Here is a 25,683-nt window from a genome sequence, read left to right on the forward strand (position 1 = left end):
AGGAGCCATATGTTTTTTTTCTTTGTTCTTTTTCTTTTCTTTTGAATGCAATGTATTTTTCATATGGGGACCATATGAATGGTGACTCACTGTTTCCACAGAGAGCTGATTGGTAGGCAGGTATGGGGCAGCGTAAGGGACAAATTTAAGACTACTGAGAAGCCGTCGGAGGCTATATCTTTGCCAAAGCCAGCTATGGATCTGGCCAATGATATGCCGGCACCGGCAACTGAGAGACCGTCGGTGAGAAATGAGAAGCCGACTATTCATTTGTCTTACCAAGCAATCCACTGGATCGGCTATTGGATCGGCTGGTCATTAGCTTGGAGAGGCTAGCAACCCATTGGATCGGCTGGTCATTAGCATTTCTAATCCCACATAGGATAAGCAATAACCACGCCCTGTGGCGCCCGGATTGGCCAGGAGCAACACTGGAGGGCACGCAGCCCAGCAATTTCATGAACCAACTGAATAGCTCTTGAGAACGGACAGCGATTTCGAGAGCGGACATTGAAATGAATTATGGTCACCTACCTTCCTTAGCATAGTAATAATAATAAGCATAATAATTGTAATCTACACAATGTGTACACAATCTACAAAAACATGCAATAATATAAACGGTGTTGTGTTCACGTTCATAGCTCATATAATATAATGTATCATATTAATAATGTTAATTTCAAGCTCAATTCTTACCCAGAGAAAAGGTACAGCACTGAAAATGTAACAAGCAATAGTTTTTTAAACATCTTTATTTTAAAAGATGAAAAACCCCAGGTGCTTTAGTCCCAAGCTTCAATGCTCCTGGCCAATCCCGGCGCCACAGGGCGTGGTTATTGCTTATCCTATGTGGGTTTAGAAATGCTAATGACTAGCCGATCCAATGGGCTGCTAGCCTCTCCAAGCTAGTAGCTAGCCTAGACAAGCTAATGACCAGCCGATCCAATAGCCGATCCAGTGGATTGCTTGGTAAGACAAATGAATAGTCGGCTTCTCATTTCTCACCGACGGTCTCTCAGTTGCCGGTGCCGGTGCCGGCATATCATTGGCCAGATCCATAGCTGGCTTTGGCAAAGATATAGCCTCCGACGGCTTCTCAGTAGTCTTAATTTTGTCCCTTATGCTGCCCCATAGGCAGGTGGGTCTTTCATGGGTTTTGATCTTATCCTCTGAACTTAACCTGCTACAAAGCAGGTTAGCCGTAGAGCATAAGTTGCTATGGTGATCTATCTCGGTAAGAAGTTAACTAGCGTTGTGGTACGGCAAACCTAGGGTTAAACCTGAAGTTACCTCGTTACCTTATCAAGGTTTATGAAAAAGGGATAATGTTTTTTCTTATGGAGCAATGGAGAACGTCTACACCAGGGATACTCAACTTGCTTTGCCCGGGGGCCACTTTCGTGAAATGATAGGAGGCCAAGGGCCAGTTAATAAACAATCAATATACATTTTTCTGTAGCGGATTGTAGGTTTTTGGGGTGTCAGTCGGAGTTTAGTCTGACAATGTTGTGCACACCGGATAGTTAGTTAGGTTAAGTTAGTTAGGTTAAGTACATACATAAGTGCCTGGGTAGTGAGCAGACGGTGGTATTTGACAATTTAGCAGCTAAATCATAGATTATTGAAAGATATTCCATATTCCAGACTGAAATGCTATAACAGAAGTGTGAGTATTGGCCAGAATGACATGAACATTTGGACACTTATTCAGCGGGTATCTTGCATGTTGCGTTCAGGTGCACTGTAAAAAAAAAAGAGAAAAAAAAAATCCATCGCGGCCCGCAAGTTGAGTATCACTGGTCTACACACACTGGATGCCAGTTCCCTTGACTTGATCACACCCAAGATCATATAAAAGCAATAACGATGTGCTTGCCTGACCTTGTTAGTAAAATGTTTACTGCACTTTGACTTTGTAATTTGACAAGAAGTCATATCAAACTCACTGTGTTAAACAACAATCACTTATCACTGTCCCCGCATCATGCTTGCAGCAGCCACTGTACAATACTGTCATGGAACTGAATTGGAATCACGCACAGAGCAAATCATTTAAAATCGTTTATTAGACAATAGACAATCACAACAGAACACAAAGTTAATTCACAACGGGGTACCTTACAAACCAAGGCTAATAGCTAACAGTGTTAGCTTGTTGTCTCTATCTCCATGTCATAACAGCACAGAAAAAATAATGCCAAACCTCCGTTTTCGGTGATCAGTTCTTATCTGTACACATTCCCTGTGGGCTACTCGTGTAAAATAACGTTACTTCATATCTTAATAAAAGGCAAAATTGACTGTATAGTACACAGCTAAAGCTCGGATTAGGATTAGGATTAGGTTAAGGTTAGGTTCAGGTTAGAATTAGGATGAGGTTATGGTTAGGTTCAGGAGAGAGGGAACGCATGTACTCATTATGGTCCCCATGAGGATAGAAGTACAAGTTTAAAGGATGTGTGTGGCTGGCTGGCTGGGTGGGTGTGTGGCCTGGTGGGTAGGACGCTTACTCATTCAAGATTCAAGATTCAAAAAATTTTATTGTCACTCCATGGTACAAGTATCACGTGTGAAATTCTTGTGCTGTGGACTCCGTTTACAACATAGTACAAATATAACAGGGCATATGAGTGCAAAAATCCTCCTCTGTCAGTGCTATATTACATCATATTACCGGTATGCTTCCCCACAGAGAATGGAAGAGTTCACAAGGCTGTGGAGACGAACACCAAGGCGTTTTTCATCACTGAGTATCAACCCTTCAGCCAGCCTGACCACATCCTCACCATGATGCTTCAGCCCACCACTGTGAGTCAGACATGCTTACACACACACACACCACTCCCTACTACACACGTATATGTTAAGGAGTCTCGTGGCCTGCGAGAAGAAACTGTCCCTCAAGCGATTTGTGCGTGCTCTTGGGACCATGTATCTCCTCCCTGAGGGTAGCAGGGAGAGCAGACTGTTGTGGGGGTGGTTTGTGTCTTTGATGATCTTCAGGGACCTCCTGAGGCACCGCTGGTTGTACAGATCTTGCAGTTCTGGCAGCTCACATCCTGTTACGTGCTGGGCCGCGCGCCTCACCCTTCTTAGCGCCCTGCGGTCCATGGTGGTGCAGTTCCCGTACCAGGTGGTGAAGCAGCCAGTCAGCAGGCTTTCAATGGTGCCTCTGTAGAAGTCCCTGAGGATTTTTGGCCTTAGCCCGAATTTCTTCAGGCGTCTGAGTCCGTGTAGTCGCTGTTGGGCCTTTTTGACAACAGTGGCGGTGTGGTTGGCCCATGTCAGGTCCTGGTGGATATTGACTCCCAGGTACTTGAAGCTGTCCACCCTTTCCACCACTGTGCCGTTGATGGTGATTGGGGGGTGTGCGCCCCCCCCCCTTCTGTAGTCTACAATGATTTGTAAGACTTTAATGCATACGAAATAAGTCTAAAATATGAGCAAGTGTCTGTCTGTGATTTTGGTCGCACATTGTGAGATTTGTGATGATTCTGGTCAGTAATGATGTCACTGATGATGTCACAGTGTCTATGACATCATCTGTCAATGTGCGGACTCTACTTTTCTTTCACACACTGACATCATCAGTGATGCGAAGTTGGGCAAATGTGAGTGATGTCACTTGAGCACTCCATGATGTGATCAGTGATGGTCACTCGAGCAATTGTGATGTCATCAGTGATGCGAAGTTAAAGTTGAGCTGAACCCAAAAATGAGTTTTCTTTTCTTTTAGTTGAAAATACCTGGGTATTCAGTGCACCTATTTAATAATGTATGCCAAAAAAATCTCAAAAATTGAATTTCTTTAGTTTTTTACACTTATTCACATCAAAAGTTAATTTTTCAAGATTTCATTCATAACAGTAATCTACAGTTTGCTGACGTCACCTAGTACTATCAGATTTCTACCCCATTTCAACCAATCATATCACGACATGGCAGCTGTCAATCAAATCTTCATTTCAGGATCATTTTCTCTTCCAAATGAAGGAGAAAATGGTGCCTAGTGGCTGTCATCTGGCAGAATTTCTAGCCCATAAACTAACTACTAACTTGGCCAATTGTATGGAACATACTAAATAAATCAAACGGTAATGTCTGAGAATGCAAAGAAATGTAACTGGCTCGTTAAAACTCGCATTCCAGGAATATTGTATTTACTGCAATAGCGATAATGGCGCGCGCCTGAGAGCCTGGTTGTCAGGGGTCGCCCCTCGGAGATTCCAGGGCGGCGGGCAGCACTCATGCATCGGATTGTCCGCTCGTTCCACACAGAAGTAGCTGGCTCCCTGGTACTCGGCGGATCCCACTCGCGTAGCACGACAACACGCTGAATCCCACTCGATTTGGGGGTGGAACACGCCAGGATTGGCCAATGCCAAAGCCAGTCCCCAGAATTGTCAAATCAAATCATCGACATGCTACTATGACCCGCCTCTCAACCTGTCATCTCAGACAAGTTATGTTTTCAGTCTGAAACGGAGTCCGACCCACGCGCCACTACGGGTTCAGTTTGACTTTAAGCACTTGTGCCAATAGAGCAGGTGAGGCCACACAGCAACCGAGCTGCGTATGAGAGCTGCATATGAGAGCCCACGTAGCGGGTGAGCTGCAGGGAATTGAGCGTGGCTAAAACTGATTAAAAAAAGAATTCACACTGTTTTTGTGTATCTATGATCAGGGAGGAACCCCTGGACAATATTGACTGTCCAATATCCAGTTTTGATTAAAAAGCCAATATGGGTGCCATGTATCTGCTAAGCTGTATCCGTCTAACCCTGCAGAGGAAGCTCTATGTGAGAAGCAGCAGTGAACTGGTCCAGCTGGACGTGGGGAGCTGTGGCCACTATGGAGACAGCTGTGAGGAATGCATCCTGGCCAGAGATCCCTACTGCGGGTGGAACAGCACCCACTGTACCCCTCATACACCGTAAGACATTTGGAGATCTTCATTCTTAGCCTGCTTAAAACCATCAGGATCGGTGAACTCACATAGTTTCCTTCTGTGGATCCGTCTTTATTGAGTCTATTTCTGCAATAACTGCACTTATGGTTTTGTGAACTCGACAAACGTTGATGCTACTGCTCCAGCCGGAGAGCCACGGAGGCAGCAACTACTGTTTTGCCAGTGGCGTTCCTGATTGGTCGATTATGGTGTCAACTACGAGGCAGGTCCCTGATTGGCCCGTACACTTTGTTGTTTCTGAAAACACCCGGCCCGGGCTGGAGGCCAGACATATCCACAGAACCAAACAGAATGGTTTTAACCAGAGCCGTGTAGATAGAAGAGTCGCGACATCTCCATTCACTCCAATTGGACCCGTTTTTTTACTCTCAAGAGTTCCCGGAAGTAAGGTTCTGGATTAAGCAGCGCTGTCGAGTTGCAGTTTGTGATGTACTTTGAAAAAGTCTGACGTTTAAAGAATCAAATTGTATATTGTCAGCTTTATTTTAGCATTCAAACGTAGCGCGAGACCCATTCCTGGCTGTTCATTGGCTACTGAGTCACGCATTTTGGACCTCCGCTGACGCCACTCTCTTACTAGATTGCTCTGGTGTTAACCAGGCTACTTCATTCTACCTCTCGACCAAAAAACCAACAAAAAAACACACATCTTAGAAAATTATTTCTGCCATAAAGGTACAATCATAACTCATGTTCATGTCATGTCAAGTTGAGAGCCAACCAAAATGTTAACCTGCTAATTAGTAAGACTTAATGAATTTCAGGTGGCAATATTTCAATTTGGAGATAGAGCGTTTTGGAGTGAAATTCTTTATTTCCACTTAGATGTAGAATTTTATTTATTATTTGCCATATTTATTTAAAGTATAATTTCTGTAAACAAACAAAGCCATCGGGACCACATGGTTGGCAGCATACAGTGCCTTTTACATGATGTGCCACCAGGTCCAATTTGGCAGGAGATTTGCTGGATGGCTCAATGAGGCCATTTACACCTGGCGCTAACATGCATTTTCTGTGATCAGATTGCAATCAGATTGTGTTTTATCACTTGAAATGCCAGGTGTAAACACCCCCAAAACACATTGAAGAAGGATTGCAATCTGATCGGCCAAACCACCTCCGGAGGTGGTCAGGGATGCATTGTGTACACATTGAACACAAGTGTAAACGCAATGTGTCCTCTCAATCTGGATACAGCAACTTTATGCGGATTGAGAGGACACCCATTTCTGCAATCTGATTGCAATCAGATTGCAGAAAATGCATGTTAACGCCAGGTGTAAATTGAATCAGGCTGAAGTGATCAAATACAATCTGATTGCAATCTGATCACAGGAAACGCATGTTAGCGCCAGGTGTAAATGGCCTCATTGATACAAAGGGAGATGACTTTATGGCACAAAGCAGGAAGATGCCACACTGTTTGTGACAAAAGAGAAGTAGCAACATCCCCTTCTGACAGGAACCAAGAGAGTTGGTGTGAAATGTTGTCTTAGTTTTGAGAAACATGACCACATGCAATAGCACTGGTATGTTATAGTTGTGGTTAGTGGATGGTGTCTTTAAACGGTAAGCGAGACCACTCTGTCACCACCCTTCTTTCCTGTTGTCGTTCAGTTGGTGGAAATTCTGATACACACAATATAGATCCTGCACAATTTTGCTGACGTTGTCTTCCTGTTTTTTGTCGGTTGTCTTTTAACCATAGTAACCTTAGTGTTATCTCAAAGATTCATATTATGATGACATGTACTGAAGTGAAATGAGGAACTCAGAAGTGGCACAGAGGATGTCACATTTGAAAAGATCAGATTCTGTGTGATTTGTACTGTTCACACGGTCATGGAAAAAACAGACCTGAGTCACTTACGGGGAGAGAGGGGTGGGGGGGGGTTGGGGAATTCAGATTTGGGCCACTTTTGCCTGCAGTGTGAGGAGGGGCTCTCGAGATCCCTCACACTCAAGACCGGACTCGAGTACTTCACAGTAGAGATGTGACGGTATGAAAATTTCACATCACGATTATCGTGACCAAAATGATCACGGTTATCGTATTATCACGGTATTCGTAAAAAATTGCTAAAAATTTTCAAAAGTAGAGAGAAACTCACTGAAATCATTTTACAACATTTTATATTGAAAACCCAGACCCAAAAAGGATTGATACACTCACTGAAATCATGTCTCCAAGGCTGCACGTTTGCATCTGGGAGACTGTTGACAACTTTGGTTGATGATGGACAGTATTTACCATGTTTTTCAAAGCACTGTAACCATGGTAACACGGTAATCACGGTACCACGGTTTGAATTATAATTAAAATTTTAAACGCTACGGTTATCGTAAGGAATTTTATCACGGTTATCATTAAAACTGGTTATGGTTACATCCCTACTTCACATGTAGATCTTGCTCAACTCAAATGCACTTTTCATTTCACAGTGGAACACTGCAGGATGTAGAGAATGGGAATTGCATGGTGTGCCAGAAGCAAAGAGGTGGGAAAGGTGAGATGTCAAAGCAGACAACACATAGCTTTGACTCTGATGGCAGCACGGTTTTAAAAGGGATGAGAGGAATTTGATTGGCTCCTACCACACCTATACAATTTATTCCTCCTCATACAATGCTTTTTACAACAGGTGTGCCACTGGCTGCTGTGAGCCTGCGCTACCGTCTCTGGTCACAATATTACCAAAAATCTGTTGGTTACACCCAAGTGTGATAGAACTGGCACAGATGGAAAAAGATCTGCTGGCACCCAATGAAATTGCTACTTGGCTGGTCACTGCACCTGATTGGCAGGGAAATATCACCATTAATATTAACACAGCACTGACTCCGCCCATGAGAACTACCTGCCAAATGGCAATATTGCTGTTGAGCATTTTGTTTCACACATCTGCCTCTGAAATCCTTCCACTGTAAAACCTTATATCTATATAAGTATATATATATATCTATATATATATAGATATATATATATATATCTATATAAGTACAAGTATATCGTTTTGAAATTAGTAAATTATGATTTGAGGAAAGGGGGTGGGATTAAATAAGTGTATACTTCTTCCCACTCCTTTTCAAATATTATGTAATGACAAAATTGAGTTTGATCTTTGTGTTTCTTTCATACATTTATATATTTTAATGGCTTAAGGCTATCTGTACTTATTGTTTGTTGTTGTTGCATATTTGAAATAAACTTCAATCAATCAATCAATCTAAACACTAATCTAGCAAACAACAACCAGACCTCCTTGTGTTGTGTTTTCAGTGCTTACCAGCTCTTCTGATAGGATTGGAGGAGATGCAGAAGGTGTCACACTTCTCTTGGGGTCAAAGTATTTCCTTCGGTGCCCGGTGTCGTCCCACCATGCTACGTACACCTGGCATCATGATGGAACTGCAATAATACCCTGCAGCCCAAAGGAGCAGCAGTGTCTCCTTCTGATTGACAGCATGGGTCTGGAGCAGGAGGGCACCTACAGCTGTGTGATGGAGGAGATGGGCTACAGAAGAACCCTGGCAGAGTACCGCCTAGACCTGGACCACAGCGGAGCAGGCCAGGCATCCAGCCCACTGGCCTGGGTTTATCTGCTGGCTGCGGTGATCATGAGTCTGTGTTGTTAGCTCCAGGTATCTGTACAATAACAATACAGTAGCTATAGGGCTGCACAGTTATGATGACTGACATGATCATCCAGATTATTTTGCTAGAAATTGTGATCACGATTGATTTTATGGCACTATATCAGCATCTTGACATCGACTGCAATAGCGTAAAATATTTTCAACGGCGAGTGCAACATTTTATCAATGCTCCTATATTGCCACTATGCCAACCTTCTACTAGTGATTGTGGAAATGAAAATGGCCATCTATGATCATACATGTACGTGATGAATTGTGCAGCCCATCATCCAAGTCTTGTATTACAATACATTCTTTTGAACGTGTATTGCATCATGTGGGACGACTGTGGCTCAGGAGGTAGAGCGGGTCGTCCACTAATCAGAAGGTCGGTGGGTCGATCCCCGGCTCCTCCAGTCCACATGTCGAAGTGTACTTGGGCAAGACACTGAACCCCAAATTGCTCCCGATGGCTGTGCCAGCACCCTGCGTGGCAGCTGGCCGCCCTCGGTGTGTGAATGGGTGAATGTAGGCACATTGTAAAGCGCTTTGGATAAAAGCGCTATATAAATGCAGTCAATTTTACCCTTTAGTATTTTACCATCATGTTAACTTCCTACCTTGCATACTACCTCAAACTTGCTTGGCAAGCTTTATTACTGCAGCTATTTTAAGCCATTTCCTGTATTCCTGTCGAAATCCATTGCTCAATTGAAAAAAGAACAGAGTGCACTTTGTACAGTACAATAGATACAGTTTCAAATACAGATTCTTCCAATGCAGCAGAGTTAGCATTTAGCTGCTAGCCCAGCCCAGGCAGACAGGATCAGGGATTCAACGTAACATCTGAACAGACGTCTATGTACCTGCTCTAGACTCCCCAATCCTAGAGCCGCAGCACCGTCCCTTGGTGAGTCAGCCCATAGAGATTATATGGGCTGACTCATGCTGAAGAAGTTGAAATATGAGGTTCAGCCATCTTATTTAAGCCATCCTTATTTTTCAGTCAAACAATGTAGTGAGACTCAGCAGAGAGAATGATGTGTTTTGATCTTATTGAGCGTGAAGTATGATTCCTCTGGGAGTTCATTTGTATGTAGATATGAATCGCTTCCTAACTTTGAACTTTGTTTGACTGGTTGCACTGTATTAAGGACATAATTTGTATGTAGATATGAATCGCTTTCTTTCCCCCCCCGATTTTTTATCCCATTTTTATCCCCCATTAGTACTAATTTTAATTTATTTAACCTGGTTGCTGCTCCACCCTCTGCCGATCTGGGTAGAGCCGAAAACTGGCTCCATGCTTCCTCCGAGACATGGGCAGTTAGCCAGCCGCTTCTTTTCACCTGACAGGGAAAGCTTCACTGGTAGGACATAGCACGTGGTAGGTTCACGCTATTCCAACCAGTTCCCCTCCCTCTGAACAGGCGCCCTTAACGACCAGAGGAGGAACCACATCAGCGACCAGGATCTTGCATGTTTTGGTGAAGGGGGTTCCTATTATGAAGGAAACCCCCAGGAGGCACGGGGAGAACATGCAAACTCCACACAGAAAGGCCCGTTTGACGACCCCACCCGGGCGGTGGGCACTCGAGGACATGCGGATGGGCACGCATTCCTTCAGCGTTCACAGCGTCCCAGGTGGGAATCGAACCCAGGACCTTCGAGCTGTGAGGCGACAGCGCTCACCACTGTACCACCGTACCACCAATCGAATCGCTTCCTAACTTTGAACTTTGTTTGACTGGTTGCACTGTATTAAGGAATCTTTAGCACTTTATTTTGGGTATTTGACAGTGTTTCATGTGATGTAATTTGCACTATATTTAAGTGCCTTCCAAGCTGATTATCTAACAAACAATAAAAGCCTGTTTGACCACTTGCAGTCTGCTTATATTTAACTAGACATCTCACACGCTTAATGCCTAGGCTCGCCCACCCTGCAGCTCGCTGAGCTGACCCTTGCATACGCAGCTCAGCCGCCGCGTGGCCTCGCGCGTGCAATGTCTCGCTCTCTCTATCTCCCTCAGTCTCTCCTGTGTGTCACTGATGACATCATCAGTGATGTCACAATGCCTATGTATGACATCACCACTGAACTATATAGCCTTGGGGCAATTAATCTGCCCTAATTAAAAAATCTGGCCCCATAGGTCACCCGCATAGGTGACCTTTACACACCCAAAAGGTTTCAGCCCGATCGCACGTAAAACGGCATAGCTGAACACAGAACTTGAAACAGCCCACATTCTCAATTGTATATATAGTCAGACCTCTAACTCAGTCTCTCTTGCTCTCTTTCGCTCACACATTTGACTGTTTATCTCTCTGTCTGAAAGAGTGGCATATTCATAAAAATGATGAACACTTTCAAATTCTTCCAGAACAGTTTTATGTATTTTTATGATGCATTTATGGCCTTGTGGTGAAAGATTTGTGACGGGGCTGAGGTGTCAACATCACACAGTGAAACTGCAATTGTGAAATGTTTGCTTGGACAGGTGATCTGAAATCTGGGGGAGGAGAGTGATTATTACAAATTATTTCAATGCTAGTGAGCAAGACATAAAAAAAGGTGTGAAGCCGCCCAGTGGCCAGAAGACTGGCTGCACCTGACAGCGAGGAGATAACATGTTGAACTTTTAGTATGAAGCAAGGCACTGCTGATTTAAAAAGAAGCCGTCTTCTCTGGTTAGAGACATTTAGAAACTAGATACCACACTGATGCAGTGGAACGTTCCCCAAACAAAGGGGTCTGTCCCCATTTGGTTGCAATGCAATCTTTCCAAAGAGCAGGTAGGTACTGTATGAGAGTTCCTGAGGGTCTTCACAAAGCCCCCTCCTTTTGACTCATGTGTTTGACTCATGTGGTGGATGTTTAAGCACTCCTCAAAACCAGGATGCATCATATAACCGGGGGTGGAATAACCATACTCATATGTCAAGAGACAAGCCTTTAGGGGGATGTGACTAACTTGATGACAGAAACAGGCTGGTCTGTGGTCTACATTCACTGGGTGTTAGTAAGAGGAAGTGAGTGGTGAGTTGCGCAATGCACATGTATTTGATAGGCTCTTTGAAAAGATGATAGCAGCTACATGTAGGAGCAGAGCTGTAGCAGCTGTCTGTGTGTTTCACTGGCCGGTGTTATCTTGGTTTTGCAGCAACCCACCAACTGTTTCCAGATAACGGGCCACACGCCTGTGAATGTGTTCAGTTAACAACTGTGACGATCATGGAGCTCAAATGCAAATTTGAAGAAAAAAAAGAACAAAATACACACAAATAAGATATAAAGTAAAACTTTATCATGACATACAAGTTTAAAGCCCTGAGAACCATATCTTTATATTACTAATGTGAACAAAACTGAATGTGTGAAAACCACTTTGGAAAAGTGCTCCTCAATCAGCACAAACCAGTTTTTACAAGCATTCATGTGTTTTGTCCTATTTTTGTTTGTTTTAATCAAAGAGAAAACTATAAGTAATATCATTATCATGTCCATAATAACAGTACAAAAATATGCACAAACCCGACAGATGAATTAATATACGGAGCATTGTACAAGCCAAAAACAACATAAAATTGATAAATGAGGTATTCAATAACCACTTGCATATGCGCCTGTTTTTACACAGATCAGGTTAGTCTTTTAAACAATTTAAAACTGAATTAACTCCAAAATCATCCGAGAGACAAAGGTTCTGCAGACTTCCAACTTCACAGCTTCCTGAGTGATGAGACCTTGCCTGCAGTTACTGAAGACAAAAATCAAAAAAAATGCAACACCAAAACCAAAGTCAGTCTAAAGTAGCATTCATGTGTGTGTCTGAACACACCACAGCATCTGTGTGTCTGAACGCACCCCTCAGCCACAGCATCTGTGTGTCTGAACGCACCACAGCATCTGTGTGTCTGAACGCACCCCTCAGCCACAGCATCTGTGTGTCTGAACGCACCCCTCAGTATAGCTTCAACATCGAATGCAACAGTGACCGCAAGCCCAATGCCCTGAGGTATCGTGGTGAGACGAGGTAGGGGGGTCTTTAACACACACACACACACACACAACACACACACACACACACACAGACACACGCGCGCACACACACGCACACACACGCGCACACACACAAACACACACACACACACACACACACAAAAAATGAAATAAAAATATAAGTAATAATAAAAATAAAAATAAATTAAGCCCTCCGCTGCGCGTCGGGCTCAATCATCACCTGTCGGTCATTATTTCCCCCGTAATCACCGCCTCAATATACATTATCCCTTACCTATACCATACCATACTATACTATACTTTACTATACTATACGATACGATACGAAAAAGATAAAAAAAAAAAAAAAAAGGTGGACTGTAAGTAGACTGTAACAAACAGCTCAGTTTGTCAGGTGCATGCAACTATGACATGACTTTATGAAAGTTGTTGGTCTGTCTACTTGACAATGTTGCTGCAATAAAATGGTTGAAGTCAGATGTACAGACTGAGAAAGTTTTCCTTTGGGGACATCATTTGCAGTTGAAAAAGTAAGAAATCGCAAAATATATCGAAATATCGCAATATTCAATATATCGCAATACTATCGTATCGTGACTCAAGTATCATTTTAGTATCGTATTGTGGGCATCTGGGGCAGTGGTGGCCCAATGGTTAGAGAAGCGAGCTTGTGACCGGAAGGTCGTCGGTTCAATCCCCCGGACCGGCAGGATAAATCTGGGTGGGGAAAGTGAAAAGGCAGCGCTTGCCCCGCCCTTGAGCAAGGCCCTTAACCCCAACTGCTCCAGTGGAGCTGATCAGTGGCCAGCAGATCAGACTGTGGTTGTACTGGGCAGCTTCCAGGTATGAATGTGTGTGTGATTGTGAACAGGGTGCTCCTGAAAAAGAGAGCGTTGCTCTCAGTGACACTCCCCCTGTATAAATAAAGGTTAAAAAAAAATCTGGTGATATATAGTGATGTTAGTGAGACAATTATCCGAAAGTTGACCTCACTGTATAAAATGACCTATTGTGACCTCTAGGATATTCACAGCCTCATGAAACTTTAGAATCACATATGGCTTTCCTATGTATATTGGCAATAAGGGGGTTTCTGAGCAATTTCCAGAAGAGAAGTGCTTGATAACAATCGCTGAAAAATGAAATTCTTACAGAAATCTCCAAATGTCATTCTTTTTAATACCAAATCACTGCATGCATTTTTATATTGTGTTTCTCGAGGTCTTGTGTCTTAAAGTGGTATTTTGGAGAGATTTTGCAAAAAAAAAAAAAAAAAAAAACCACCCACCATTTTCTTTTATCAATTCTTGAGTTGTCAAAAATGCTTAAATCTTGCAGCAAATCTGTGTAACAACAAAAGGTATCAACTCAAACATCGCTGCAAAAAGTGATGAGACAATTGATCATGGGGATGACATAAGTTCTATCACAATGTTCTAAGCTCAAAACACTGGAAACGTTCAACATTTGAATAGACGCCAAACCAACACAATGTTTATTACACATTTATGACTTTGCAACTCAAATGAGGTCTTCAGGTTCCCAGCTTTCAGATGAAGTGTACCACTTCCATGTGGCATAAAGTGTTGAGCTGCTATCTGACCCTAAACATCTCCTGCCCCCCTCAAAGAGACAAACAGTCTGGTAGGCAGGGGATAAAGAGAGGGAGGGGGAGGTGGTGGCGCCAAATCAAATCTCGCCTATAGGCCATCAAACTGGCTAGAGCCATTTGCCAATACTGCCAATACTGTTGACTATTACTGTTTCAGTGCACTGATGTCATTTTGGACAATAAAGTTTGTTGTTAAACTGTAAAATATCCTGCCTACATTACATATCTCAAGTCACGTCAAATCATATCTTTGTGTTTGATTTGAGGGATAATTGAAAAAAAAAAGAAAATGTGTATATGAGAATATCGCTGATATATCGATATCACATATCAGTCTTTTTTTGCTCCCTAATATTGGTATCGGCATCGGGCTCAAAAATCCAGTAAGCACTGTGGTGCATCGGCAAGAATGCAGGGAGGCGGGGATATCTCCAATAGTGTTTATTACACAACAGAGGCCTGTACTACGAATGTTGTATTAGAAGATCCAGGATCTGTCCCTTGATCTGGTTTGTCTAAACCAGATCAGCTCGATTGTAGTTAACTTGTACTACGAACGTCGATTGGCACTCGTTAACTCGAACCAGGTTTTTCTAATCAAGCTGACAGCGCGTGCACATGAAAATGCCCGTGCACTGGAGCTCGTGCCCGCAAAAGAGGCGTGGTTTTTAACAACTGCCAATCACAGTGCAATATGGACTGCTCCAACTCCTACAGAGCCAGACACGCCTATTTCCTCATTCTATGAAACCGCAAATAAAAATCTGCGTTGGATATTATTACTGTTCCCGAATGACTGTCTAAAGTGACCACTTTTATCCACACAAGTAATTTATTTGAAGAGCGGTTTCGTAGGCTATCTACAGCTCTCTATCTACAGTCTTTTGTGGAAGCAATGTGTAATCTATCTCAGTCCAAAATCCGTATAGACCATTTAGGCTCAATGACTGATTGAATAATTCCTATAGGCGCAGTGATCAGAGTTTTAGCAGATATTTAATGTAGCCTGTCAGAATGAAAATCCGCGTTGGATAGTCTGCTGAAAGACTGTCTAAAGCTGACGCTTGTATTCACATCAGTCATTTGATTTACTTTGATCAGCGATTTCTATTTCCTACAGCAGCTTTTTGCGAGTGTAAAAATGTAAATGTGTAATCTCAGTCTATAAATTTCCACAATCTGTAAGCCTAGACCATAGATTTAGAAACGCATGCTCAATGAATAACATAATGATATCCTAATAGCCTATAAAAGAGAAAACTGCTGAACTGAATTGAGACGATGCAGGCTTAGTTTTCATTGATAAAAACTAGCCTATTTTGTGGTCACATGGCTATTGTAGCCTAATGTCAGCAGAGTCGCATATCTCCATATTTCATATAATGATGCTGGAAATATGAAGTTCAATCACATCATACAGGCCAAAAGCAACACAGTTGCAGCTGCAAAATGCAGGAGTCGCCTAGATATGAATCATCTTAATATGGGATCGCCTGTGTGCAGGTGATCCCATATTAAATTGCTTAGATGTAGTAGGCTATTCCAGCATGTAGGCTATCTATGACCATTTCAATTCCAACCCAACGTCAGCCTCAGCTCCGTTGCGCACACGGCACCGTGCGCTTTGGAGACGTTTATGTAACCTTTTTATGCCGGTTTAGTGATATTTCTCCACTCACTATTCAGCTGCAATCGATCAGCGGGATCAAACAACGTATCTAGGCTACTTGAGAGCACAAAAATGAATATATAAAAACATATTCCAAAGTGGTAAGTAGGGCTTAATTAAAATAGCCAACAAGTGCAAGGCTTTAGTCCTTGATTAACATTAACATTGATTAACATTACTCATTCAACATTACAATTCGTGCTCCTTCCTAGATGGGAAACTCGTCCAGAAAGGGGTTGGCCATTTTTCCAAACTGCTGATTCGATTGGTTCATGGGCAGTGTATTTAAGGTCTAATCTTATCCTTGCAACTTAACCTGCTGTGGACCAGGTTAAGTGTGAAGCATAAGTTGCTATGGAAATATATGTCGGTAAGAAGTTAACTTGCTTTGTAGTACGGCCAAACCAGGTTTAAACCTGAAGTTACCTCGCTAAACCACTAATCTTGCTTTGTAGTACAGGCCCCAGGTGTACAGATCCTTTCCAAAAAATTTGAATATCATGGTAAGTTCGTTTTTTTCTATAATTCCTTTCAAAAAGTGAAACTTTCATAGATTATAGATTCATTCACAAAGCACCTTTTTTATAACTTTATTTTTTTCAAAATGTGAAACACCATAGTGACATAATAGTCAAAGATAATAATAATGACAATGATAATAATAATAATAACAACAGCAAAAACAACAACAATAATAGTACAGTAATTAAGACCTGACAAATATCAAAAAGAAAAGGATATCAACACTTGGGTAGGGAGAGAACACACACCCATGCATACTGTCACCCCTCCATCCCTCACACAACCTCACACATACACTCACTCGCTCAGCCTCCCTCCCTCCCACCCACCTCCCCACCCACCCAAAACACACACCCACCCACCCAAACACACACACACACACACACACACACACACACACACACACACACACACACACACACACACACACACACACACACACACACACACAACCCCCCCCCCCTGTTTCAAGAAAAGAAAAAGAAAAAAAACGTTAAAAAAATATACTAATCAAATAAGATTCCCACCCCCTCCCTTTCCTCCTTTAAGAAAACAAAGACTAAAACAAACAAACGAAAGTGCTCCCCTATTGGTTGTTGACTAATCTGTTTATCCAATAGCCATCCATTGACAATCTATTGAATTCTGAATGTTAGATATCTTTTATTAAATTTGGTTTCTAATTTATCATAGTATCAAGTAATTTTATACATTTTATATATTCTTGTGTATTTCTATTCCTATATATTTTATTTTTTCCCTGTCCCATTTCCATGGATAATCCTTTTTTTTTTTTCAACTCTATTGGGATGGGTCCCCTATACTGATCGATTCACATTTTTGTGTATTCAACCCTGATATGGTGCTATATTCTTTGATATTGTTAATTAATAATTAATTAATAATTCCTTTCAAAAAGTGACTTTCATAGATTATATTCATTACACACAAAGTGAAATATTTCTAGCCTTTATTTGTTTCATTTTTCATAAGTTTGGCCTACAGCTCCAGAAAACCCCCAAAACAGTATTTCAAGAATTTATTATAGTGTGAAGAAAATCAGCAGTTACCTCTCAGTTATGACTGACTCCAGCCTCAGTCCACTCCCTCTGAATCTCCGCCAAATTTTTGAATCGTCTTTGCTTGACAATCCACTGAAGCTGCACGGTCATCCATGGTATTTCCATGATATTTTTTTTGGAAAGGATCTGTATGTGTGTGTGGTTCTGTAAGCACAGAAAATAAAAGAATGAATATCGATAATATGGATGGAGTAGGCCTACCCTATATACATATAGCTATTTACACACCGCTACACAGCCTACAATATAATATAATATAGCGTTAATAGTAGCAGCACTACATACATACTTTCCACATATGAATGATATTACTAAATTTAGGTAGCCTACAGAATATCCTGCATCCCACCGTCTAGTCCAAATCACGCAGCAAAGTGATTTAAATCAACTTAAGATGTTCTAGCACAGTGGTTCTCAAATGGGGGTCCGGGGACCCCCAGGGGTCCGTGGCACTTTGCCAGGGGGTCCGCGAAAAGTTTTCAGGAAAAAAGATATATATATATATATATATATATATATATATATTTTACAAAAGCTTCATAGTTCAACAGGAATATTTTATGCTTTAAATCTAAAATGGTTCATGGATTACATTCTAATCTAACAAACCTATCAATTTAAAAGTCAAGCAGAATGAGGGGGTCCCCAGTATATTTTCTATCTTGTAAGCCTTACAATGTAAGGGGTCCTTGGCTGAAAAACATTTGAGAACCTCTGTTCTAGCAGACTCGACAGACTGTCTGCATGAAGCTCCCTGCAGCAACTGATGCCTGCACGGATTGACAGTCTAGACTCTAGAGAACATTCTTAACCAATAGAAAACCAGAGGAGGCGGGACTTAGCATTAGACGTGCAAATGAATAGAACTAAAATAAATAGATACTCAACCAATATAAAACTGAGGTAGAGGATATGATCTTTATATCGCCACAAGCATAGCCTGCCAAGTCCTTCATCACAGTAGCAGTATTGATGAACGGAAGTTGGCAGACAGCTAACATAATGAAAAAAATAATCAAGACAGTGATGACAAGGCACGGATGTAATTATGGCATATAACTTGTTTTTATTTCAAACGTGGGTGTCAAGTCTTTGTGGATTGGGCATTACTGTGACATCTAAACAAACTTGTATGTAGGTTTACCAAGTTATGGACCATAATGCGAAATGGTCTGTTATAGCACCACCGATATGGGTCATTTTTGTTTCTGAGTAGTGAGCTATTTATACAGTCTAAGGTAGTGAGACACATTTCCAACCTATGTGCCAAGTCTAGCTACTCACGCACCCACACCACTAAAATGACCATAACATGTATTTATGTATTTTAGTGGACCACTAAAATGACCATAACATGTATTTAAGTATTTTAGTGGACCACTAAAATGACCATAACATGTATTTATGTATTTTAGTGTATAGGCTACCACTAAAATTACCATAACATGTATTTATGTATTTTAGTGGACCACTAAAATGACCATAACATGTATTTAAGTATTTTAGTGGACCACTAAAATGACCATAACATGTATTCACCTATGGTTGACACGGTTATTGACTCTGGAACGGACTTGACTATGAGTAGGGAAAACATGTCAGTGGAAGCCACTAGTTCAGATGTAGATGGAAAGAAGCGTCAGGTTTGCTTGTGTGGCTGGCAGAAGGTAACAACTTTGAGGGGCCTTAGAATCCATCAAGGCAGGAAGAGGTGCTTGGTAGAGGGAACACAGGGACCCCGCATTGATAATTATTTCTTAAGAAGTTTATCAAGTCAGTCGGGTGAAGTCCAGCGACAGGAAGTAACCCACAGCTCGCAGGACATCAGCACCCCTGATGTTGAGGCAGGTCCTAGCACCGAGGAAAGCAGAGAGGCCAGCCAGCCAAAAAGGGAGAAGATTAGCGGTCAGAAGCCTAGAGTTAAGTGGCCAGGTGCAGCGGAAAGTAGGAAGTGGGAAGATATCAATAGTGATTTGGTTAGGATGTTAGAGAAGCTTAAAGGAACTGCTGAGAGTAAGTTGGAGAAAATGGGAGATTGTATTTATGATTATGGTAAGGAAAGGTTTGGCGTCTTTGAGAAAAGGAAGAAACTAGAGGGTGAGGTAGTTAAATCTAGGCGCCAACAAGAGATAGATAGACTTATCCAGGAGAGAAGACAGCTTAAGAGGCAGTGGAGGAAAGCTACAGAGGTTGAGAAGGAAGGCATTGATTGCTTGCAGTCAGATGTGAGGGATCGGTTGGCAGTTTTAAGAAGAGCAGAGAGCATTAGGAAAAATAGGAAAAAGAAAGAGCGAGCTAGAATAGCATTCTATAAGGATCCATTTAGATTTGTGAAGTCATTGTTTAGTAAGGAAAAGAATGGTAGCCTTATGGTACCTAAGCAGAAGCTTGAGGAATATTTGGAGGAGGTTCACAAAGATAGGGAAAGGTTTAGAGAGATGACAGTCCCAGCTGATATTCCACCTATTGGTGAAATAGAGAGCCAGTGTGATGATAGCCCACCAAGGTGGAAAGAAGTTCAAGAAGTAGTGAGACGTGCAAGGGCCTCTTCAGCCCCGGGTCCTAATGGAGTCCCCTACCGGCTGTATAAGAGTGCTCCAGATGTGTTGCAGTTTCTATGGAAGCTGATGAAGGTAGTCTGGAAGAAGCAGGTTATTCCTAAGGCATGGCGTAGAGCAGGGGGAATCTTCATTCCTAAAGAAAGGGACTCGTTAGAGATAAGTCAGTTTAGACCTATCAGTCTACTTAATGTTGAAGGGAAGGTTTTCTTTAGTGTTGTGGCACAGAGGCTGTCTAGTTATCTAGAAAAGAATAGGCTAATAGATACTTCGGTGCAAAAGGCTGGAATTCCCGGCTTCTCCGGGTGCTTAGAGCACACCAGCATGATCTGGCACCAAATCCAGTCAGCTAGGCGTGAGAAGAGAGACCTGCATGTAGTATTCTTGGACCTGGCTAATGCTTTCGGGTCAGTGCCGCATAGTCTGTTATGGGAGGCCTTTGATTTCTTTAGAGTGCCAGGTAGTATAAAGAGCTTAGTTAAAGCCTACTTCTTAGATATTCAACTCTGCTTTACCACAGCAGAGTACACTACAGCTTGGCAGCAGCTGGAGATAGGCATTATGGCAGGGTGTACAATTTCCCCATTAGCTTTTACCATGGCAATGGAGATCATTATTAGGGCTTCAAAATGGGTAGTGGGTGGAGAAAGGCTGCAGGGAGGGCTGCGGCTCCCTCCAATTAGGGCATACATGGATGACATGACGACTATGACGTCAACCGCTCCATGTACTAGCAGATTGTTGGATAAGTTAAATAGTAATCTGCAGTGGGCTAGAATGAAAGTGAAGCCAAGTAAGTCCAGGAGTATTTCAATCATTAAAGGGAGGGTAGTAGGTAAGAAGTTTGTTATAAATGATGAGGTGGTGCCTACAGTGTTAGAGAAACCAGTCAAGAGTTTGGGAAGATGGTATGATGCAAGTCTCAGTGATAAGGGACAGTTTGAGGAGGTGAGGCAGGAAATGATTCAAGGTATTTCAAGTATAGACAAGTCAGGGCTCCCAGGAAAGTTAAAGTTGTGGTGTTTGCAGTTTGGATTGTTGCCTCGGTTGATGTGGCCACTGACAGTGTATGAGGTTCCCCTTTCAAAGGTAGAAAAGCTAGAAAGGATGATTAACTCATTCATTAGAAAATGGCTCGGAGTCCCACGCTGCCTAAGCAGTGTAGCCTTATATGGGAAAGGCATATTGGAATTGCCATTATCTAGCCTGACAGAGGAGTTCAAGTGTGCTAAGGTTAGACTGGAAATGACTCTGACTCAGTCAAAGGATCCAGTGGTTAGGAGTGTAGCGCCCACAGTTAAAACAGGGAGGAAGTGGAACCCAAAGGAGGCAGTACAGCAAGCACAGTCAGCTCTTAGACACAGGGATATCATAGGTCAGGTGCAGCATGGGCGTGGAGGCTTAGGGTTGTGCATAGGGAAACCTGTGTGGAACAAGGCATCAGTAATAGAAAAGAGGAAGATGGTAGTTGAAGAAGTACATAGGCAAGAGGAGGCAGTAAGATGTACTAAGGCAGTGTCGCAGGCAAAGCAAGGACAGTGGGTGAACTGGGAGAGTGTAGAGAAGAGAAAGTTGAAGTGGAGAGAGTTGTGGAGCATGGAGGCCAGCAGAATTAGATTTATTCTAGGGGCTACTTATGATGTGCTGCCATCTCCCCAGAACTTAAATCAGTGGTTGGGCGAGGATGGTGCCTGCCCGTTGTGTTCTAGTGTATGTACATTGAGGCATATACTGTCAGGGTGTAAGGTCAGTCTCTCCCAGGGGCGATACACCTGGCGTCACAACCAGGTGTTGAAATGTTTGGCAGCTGCAGTTGAGGAAAAGCGGCTAGAAGTAAATTCTCTAGTTGCTAGCAAAGAGAATAGACAGATCAAATTTGTACGTGAGGGAGAAAAGATTAGACCAATTAAGGTCAGGCACAAGTTAGGGCAGCTAAGTGTAGGTGGAGCCTGGGAAATGAGGGTTGACTTGAATGAACAGCTAGTCATCCCAGCATATATAGTTAGCACCCGGCTACGTCCGGACTTGTTACTGTGGTCTGAGGTAGAGAAGAGAGTTTATTTTATCGAACTCACAGTCCCGTGGGAAGATCGAGTTGAGGAGGCTTATGAGCGCAAGAAAGCTAGGTATGCTGAAATGGCAGCAGAGGCAGAGCAGCGAGGTTGGAGGGCTCGAGTGCGGCCTGTAGAGGTGGGCTGCCGTGGTTTTGTGGCAAAGTCCGTTATTGCCTTACTAACTGAGTTGGGCATTCGGGGACGGAGCCTGAAACTTGCGGTTAGCAACATGTCTCAGGCAGCAGAACGAGCAAGTGAATGGCTGTGGATAAGGAGGAAACATGCTAGCTGGGGAGCTCGCTAAGGTCAGATTGATTGTTTGTTGTTGGTCATGATTAACGGTCCGCATCAACAGGGCTGAATCATTGACAGTGGTGGTGTAGTTAGGGATTGTTTGTTGTTGGTCATGATTAACGGTCCGCATCAACAGGGCTGAATCATTGACGGTGGTGGTGTAGTTAGGGATTGTTTGTTGGTCATGATTAACGGTCCGCATCAACAGGGCTGAATCATTGACAGTGGTGGTGTAGTTAGGGATTGTTTGTTGGTGGTCATGATTAACGGTCCGCATCAACAGGGCTGAATCATTGACAGTGGTGGTGTAGTCAGGAATGTCATACCGAATCGACCTGGATAGCTAGGCTTAGATAGTGAGGTAATATGCAGTTGTGCGGTGGTAGCATGGAGGGGGGTGTTTCCAGGACGCTGGATTACACCGTTAAGCCTTCTTGAGGTGTCGTGGGCCTAACTTAACGAAACGTCGGTGAAGGAAGGTGCCCACTTGAAAACCCCAATGACATGCTTCATACTGCTGTTGGCTAGGGTAGGTAACTGGTGATTTGTGTCTTGTTTATTAGTTTGTTAGCCTGTTAGCTTGTTTTATTCTGGATTGGGCTTCTAAATGTGTTTTTCCTCGGATTTTGGCACAAGGGATAGTAACATCTTGTCCTGTGTATTAATTAATAATATGTATTTTAGTGTATAGGCTACCACTAAAATTACCATAACATGTATTTATGTATTTTAGTGGACCACTAAAATGACCATAACATGTATTTAAGTATTTTAGTGGACCACTAAAATGACCATAACATGTATTTATGTATTTTAGTGGTACTAAAATGACCATAACATGTATTTATGTATTTTAGTGTATAGGCTACCACTAAAATGACAATAACATGTATTTATGTATTTTAGTGTATAGGCTACCACTAAAATGACCATAACATGTATTTATGTATTTTAGTGTATAGGCTACCACTAAAATGACCATAACATGTATTTATGTATTTTAGTGTATAGGCTACCACTAAAATGACCATAACATGTATTTATGTATTTTAATGTATAGGCTACCACTAAAATTACCATAACATGTATTTATGTATTTTAGTGTATAGGCTACCACTAAAATGACCATAACATGTATTTATGTATTTTAGTGGTAGGCTACCACTAAAATGCAGGCAGCTGAGGCAGGCAGCACGTGAGCCAGCAAGCAACAGGTTATGGTTTTGTTCATTTTAAATTAGATTCAATTCGATTTTGGGCCTTGATTATGCCATATAGGCCCGCATATCAATTGATGAAACGTGATGAAACGTATGCACGTGAGTCTAATTTATTATAGAGTTAATATAATGTAGGCTATAACTAGTCTACTTAACTTTTCAATCAAAATAAAAATAAATAGCTTAAACCTATTCCTTGTGTTATTTAGCCTATTTAGGCTATAGCTGTTTTCAGGGGAGCTGTGTGGACAAAGGGAAGGATTAGTGTAGATAGAACACTTCAATTAACATATTCTGCCCGTTTTCTGGAAAACGACGACTAACCCCGGACTCTATAGCTCAAAGACGTCAGACTTGACTTGGACTTGCAAAAAATGACTTGTGAGCATCTCTGGTATAGGTCTTGACTCTTGAGACACTTACAATTAGGGGAGGAACAACATCCCTCAAAGTGTTACACAAGTCAAGTGCCTCTAAGCCACTTGTTGGAAACCTCAAACCTCTCTCTTCCATTATGATCGAACATAAATCAAAAACATCAGTGTCAATTAGATTTAGGAAGTCACAGCCTTCTTTGCAGGTAGACAAGTCAGCCTCATTCACAGGAACAAGCAGGTCTTCAGATCCCCACAAGTGAGGTGCCACATAGGCCTATAAGTATTCCGGTACATTTGTGTTCGGGGCGAATGCGATGGGCGTTCCAGGTATTGCTGATATCATTTAAATCCTCCTAAAAAGGGGATATATTGGAGAAAAAAGGACACAGAAAAGAAAGGAAATATTAATAGTCACCATGCCTAAAGTAGTCCATTGCATTTGCTAAGTACATTGTGACAGTTGTCATGTATAACAGTAGGCTACAGTAGCACTAAAATATATTAAAAAGTATTTTCATCGTTATGGCTTGGGCTCAGCCCAGAAAATAAATAAATAGTTTATTTTGCTTTTTGCCTATACTGTTTTTATTAAAAAAATAAAAATAAAAATAAAGTTGATATTATCTTGTTTCTCAACATTGGTTTGCGTTTGTTTCTTATTGTGCACATGAACCTTTTGCTTGGAGCAGGTGTGTTTCTCATGTCGGACAGCTGAAGCCAATAGCTATATAGGCGGCCTAGCCTATAGGCTATATGAATTAGTTCACATTTGAGCATTTTTTATGACATAAGTGGACTTTTCCTTCATTTTATTTGTTAAGTTAATTTAGCCAAGTGTTTGGACCATTTGAGTTTTATAGGCTACATTGTTTTGTTGAAAGAGAAAAAAGACGCACTGTTTTCAGCTTGTTGAGCCAGTGGTTTGAGCATGAATTAACAGGTCTGTCTGAACACAATTTTGTAATGGACCTATTATTTATTACGAACTTAGTTTGCATATTGTTTAGATTTTAGTGGAGCTTGAGGCAATGAATGAATGAATGAATGAATGAATGAATGAATGAATGAATGAATGAGAGTGTATTTCGGACATTAAAAAAAGGAAATATACATGTATACACGTTAGCCTATAGCATAATTGCCTAAGTCATTTTTTAAGGTTTTCGGGAAACAAGAAAAAACACATTATTTCAGCAAGCACATAAAAACTTTTTATTTTTACTGTAACAATAACTTAACACAGATGTGTGAACACGTATTCCACAAAAAGAAAGACAAAAAACGATTGCATCATAACCAAAAGTGACAGGCAAATATTGCATTGACTTAGGCAATTTATGCCTTACATATATAACCAAAGTTGTTTTACTTGCCTAAAAATAACCAAGTTATTTTACTTGCCTAAACATAACCAAAGTTGTTTTATTTGCCTGAACATAACCAAGTTATTTTCCCTATTTCTTTAGAGATAAATCGGGTTTTATTATAGAAAATATAGGCTGTATGATGCCCGCCCTAGCCCGCTGTGTATCAGGCAGTCTGAGAGAAAATTTTGCCTGTTATTCTTAATAAAAAACTAGCTGATCTAATCAATAAATTAGGCGGTCAATTAGGCTACAGAAAAAGCCAATAGCCTATACATGTATAGCATATTTAT

General features: G+C 41.8%; 1 protein-coding gene across 1 annotated transcript in view; it reads left to right on the forward strand.

The window, feature by feature from the left end:
• Positions 1–10,403, forward strand: part of LOC310770609 (semaphorin-7A-like) — a 32,508-nt gene extending 22,105 nt beyond the window's left edge. Inside the window, exons 10-13 of the mRNA XM_083663359.1 lie at positions 2,696–2,811; positions 4,791–4,936; positions 7,418–7,482; positions 8,256–10,403. Of these exons, the coding sequence (XP_083519485.1) occupies positions 2,696–2,811; positions 4,791–4,936; positions 7,418–7,482; positions 8,256–8,611 (683 nt within the window). The 3' untranslated portion in view covers positions 8,612–10,403. The remainder of the gene's footprint in view (positions 1–2,695; positions 2,812–4,790; positions 4,937–7,417; positions 7,483–8,255) is intronic.
• The last annotated feature ends 15,280 nt before the right edge of the window (positions 10,404–25,683 follow it).

Source organism: Poromitra crassiceps (assembly GCF_964638095.1).
Source record: "Poromitra crassiceps genome assembly, contig: HAP1_SCAFFOLD_135, whole genome shotgun sequence".
NCBI lineage: Eukaryota > Metazoa > Chordata > Actinopteri > Beryciformes > Melamphaidae > Poromitra > Poromitra crassiceps.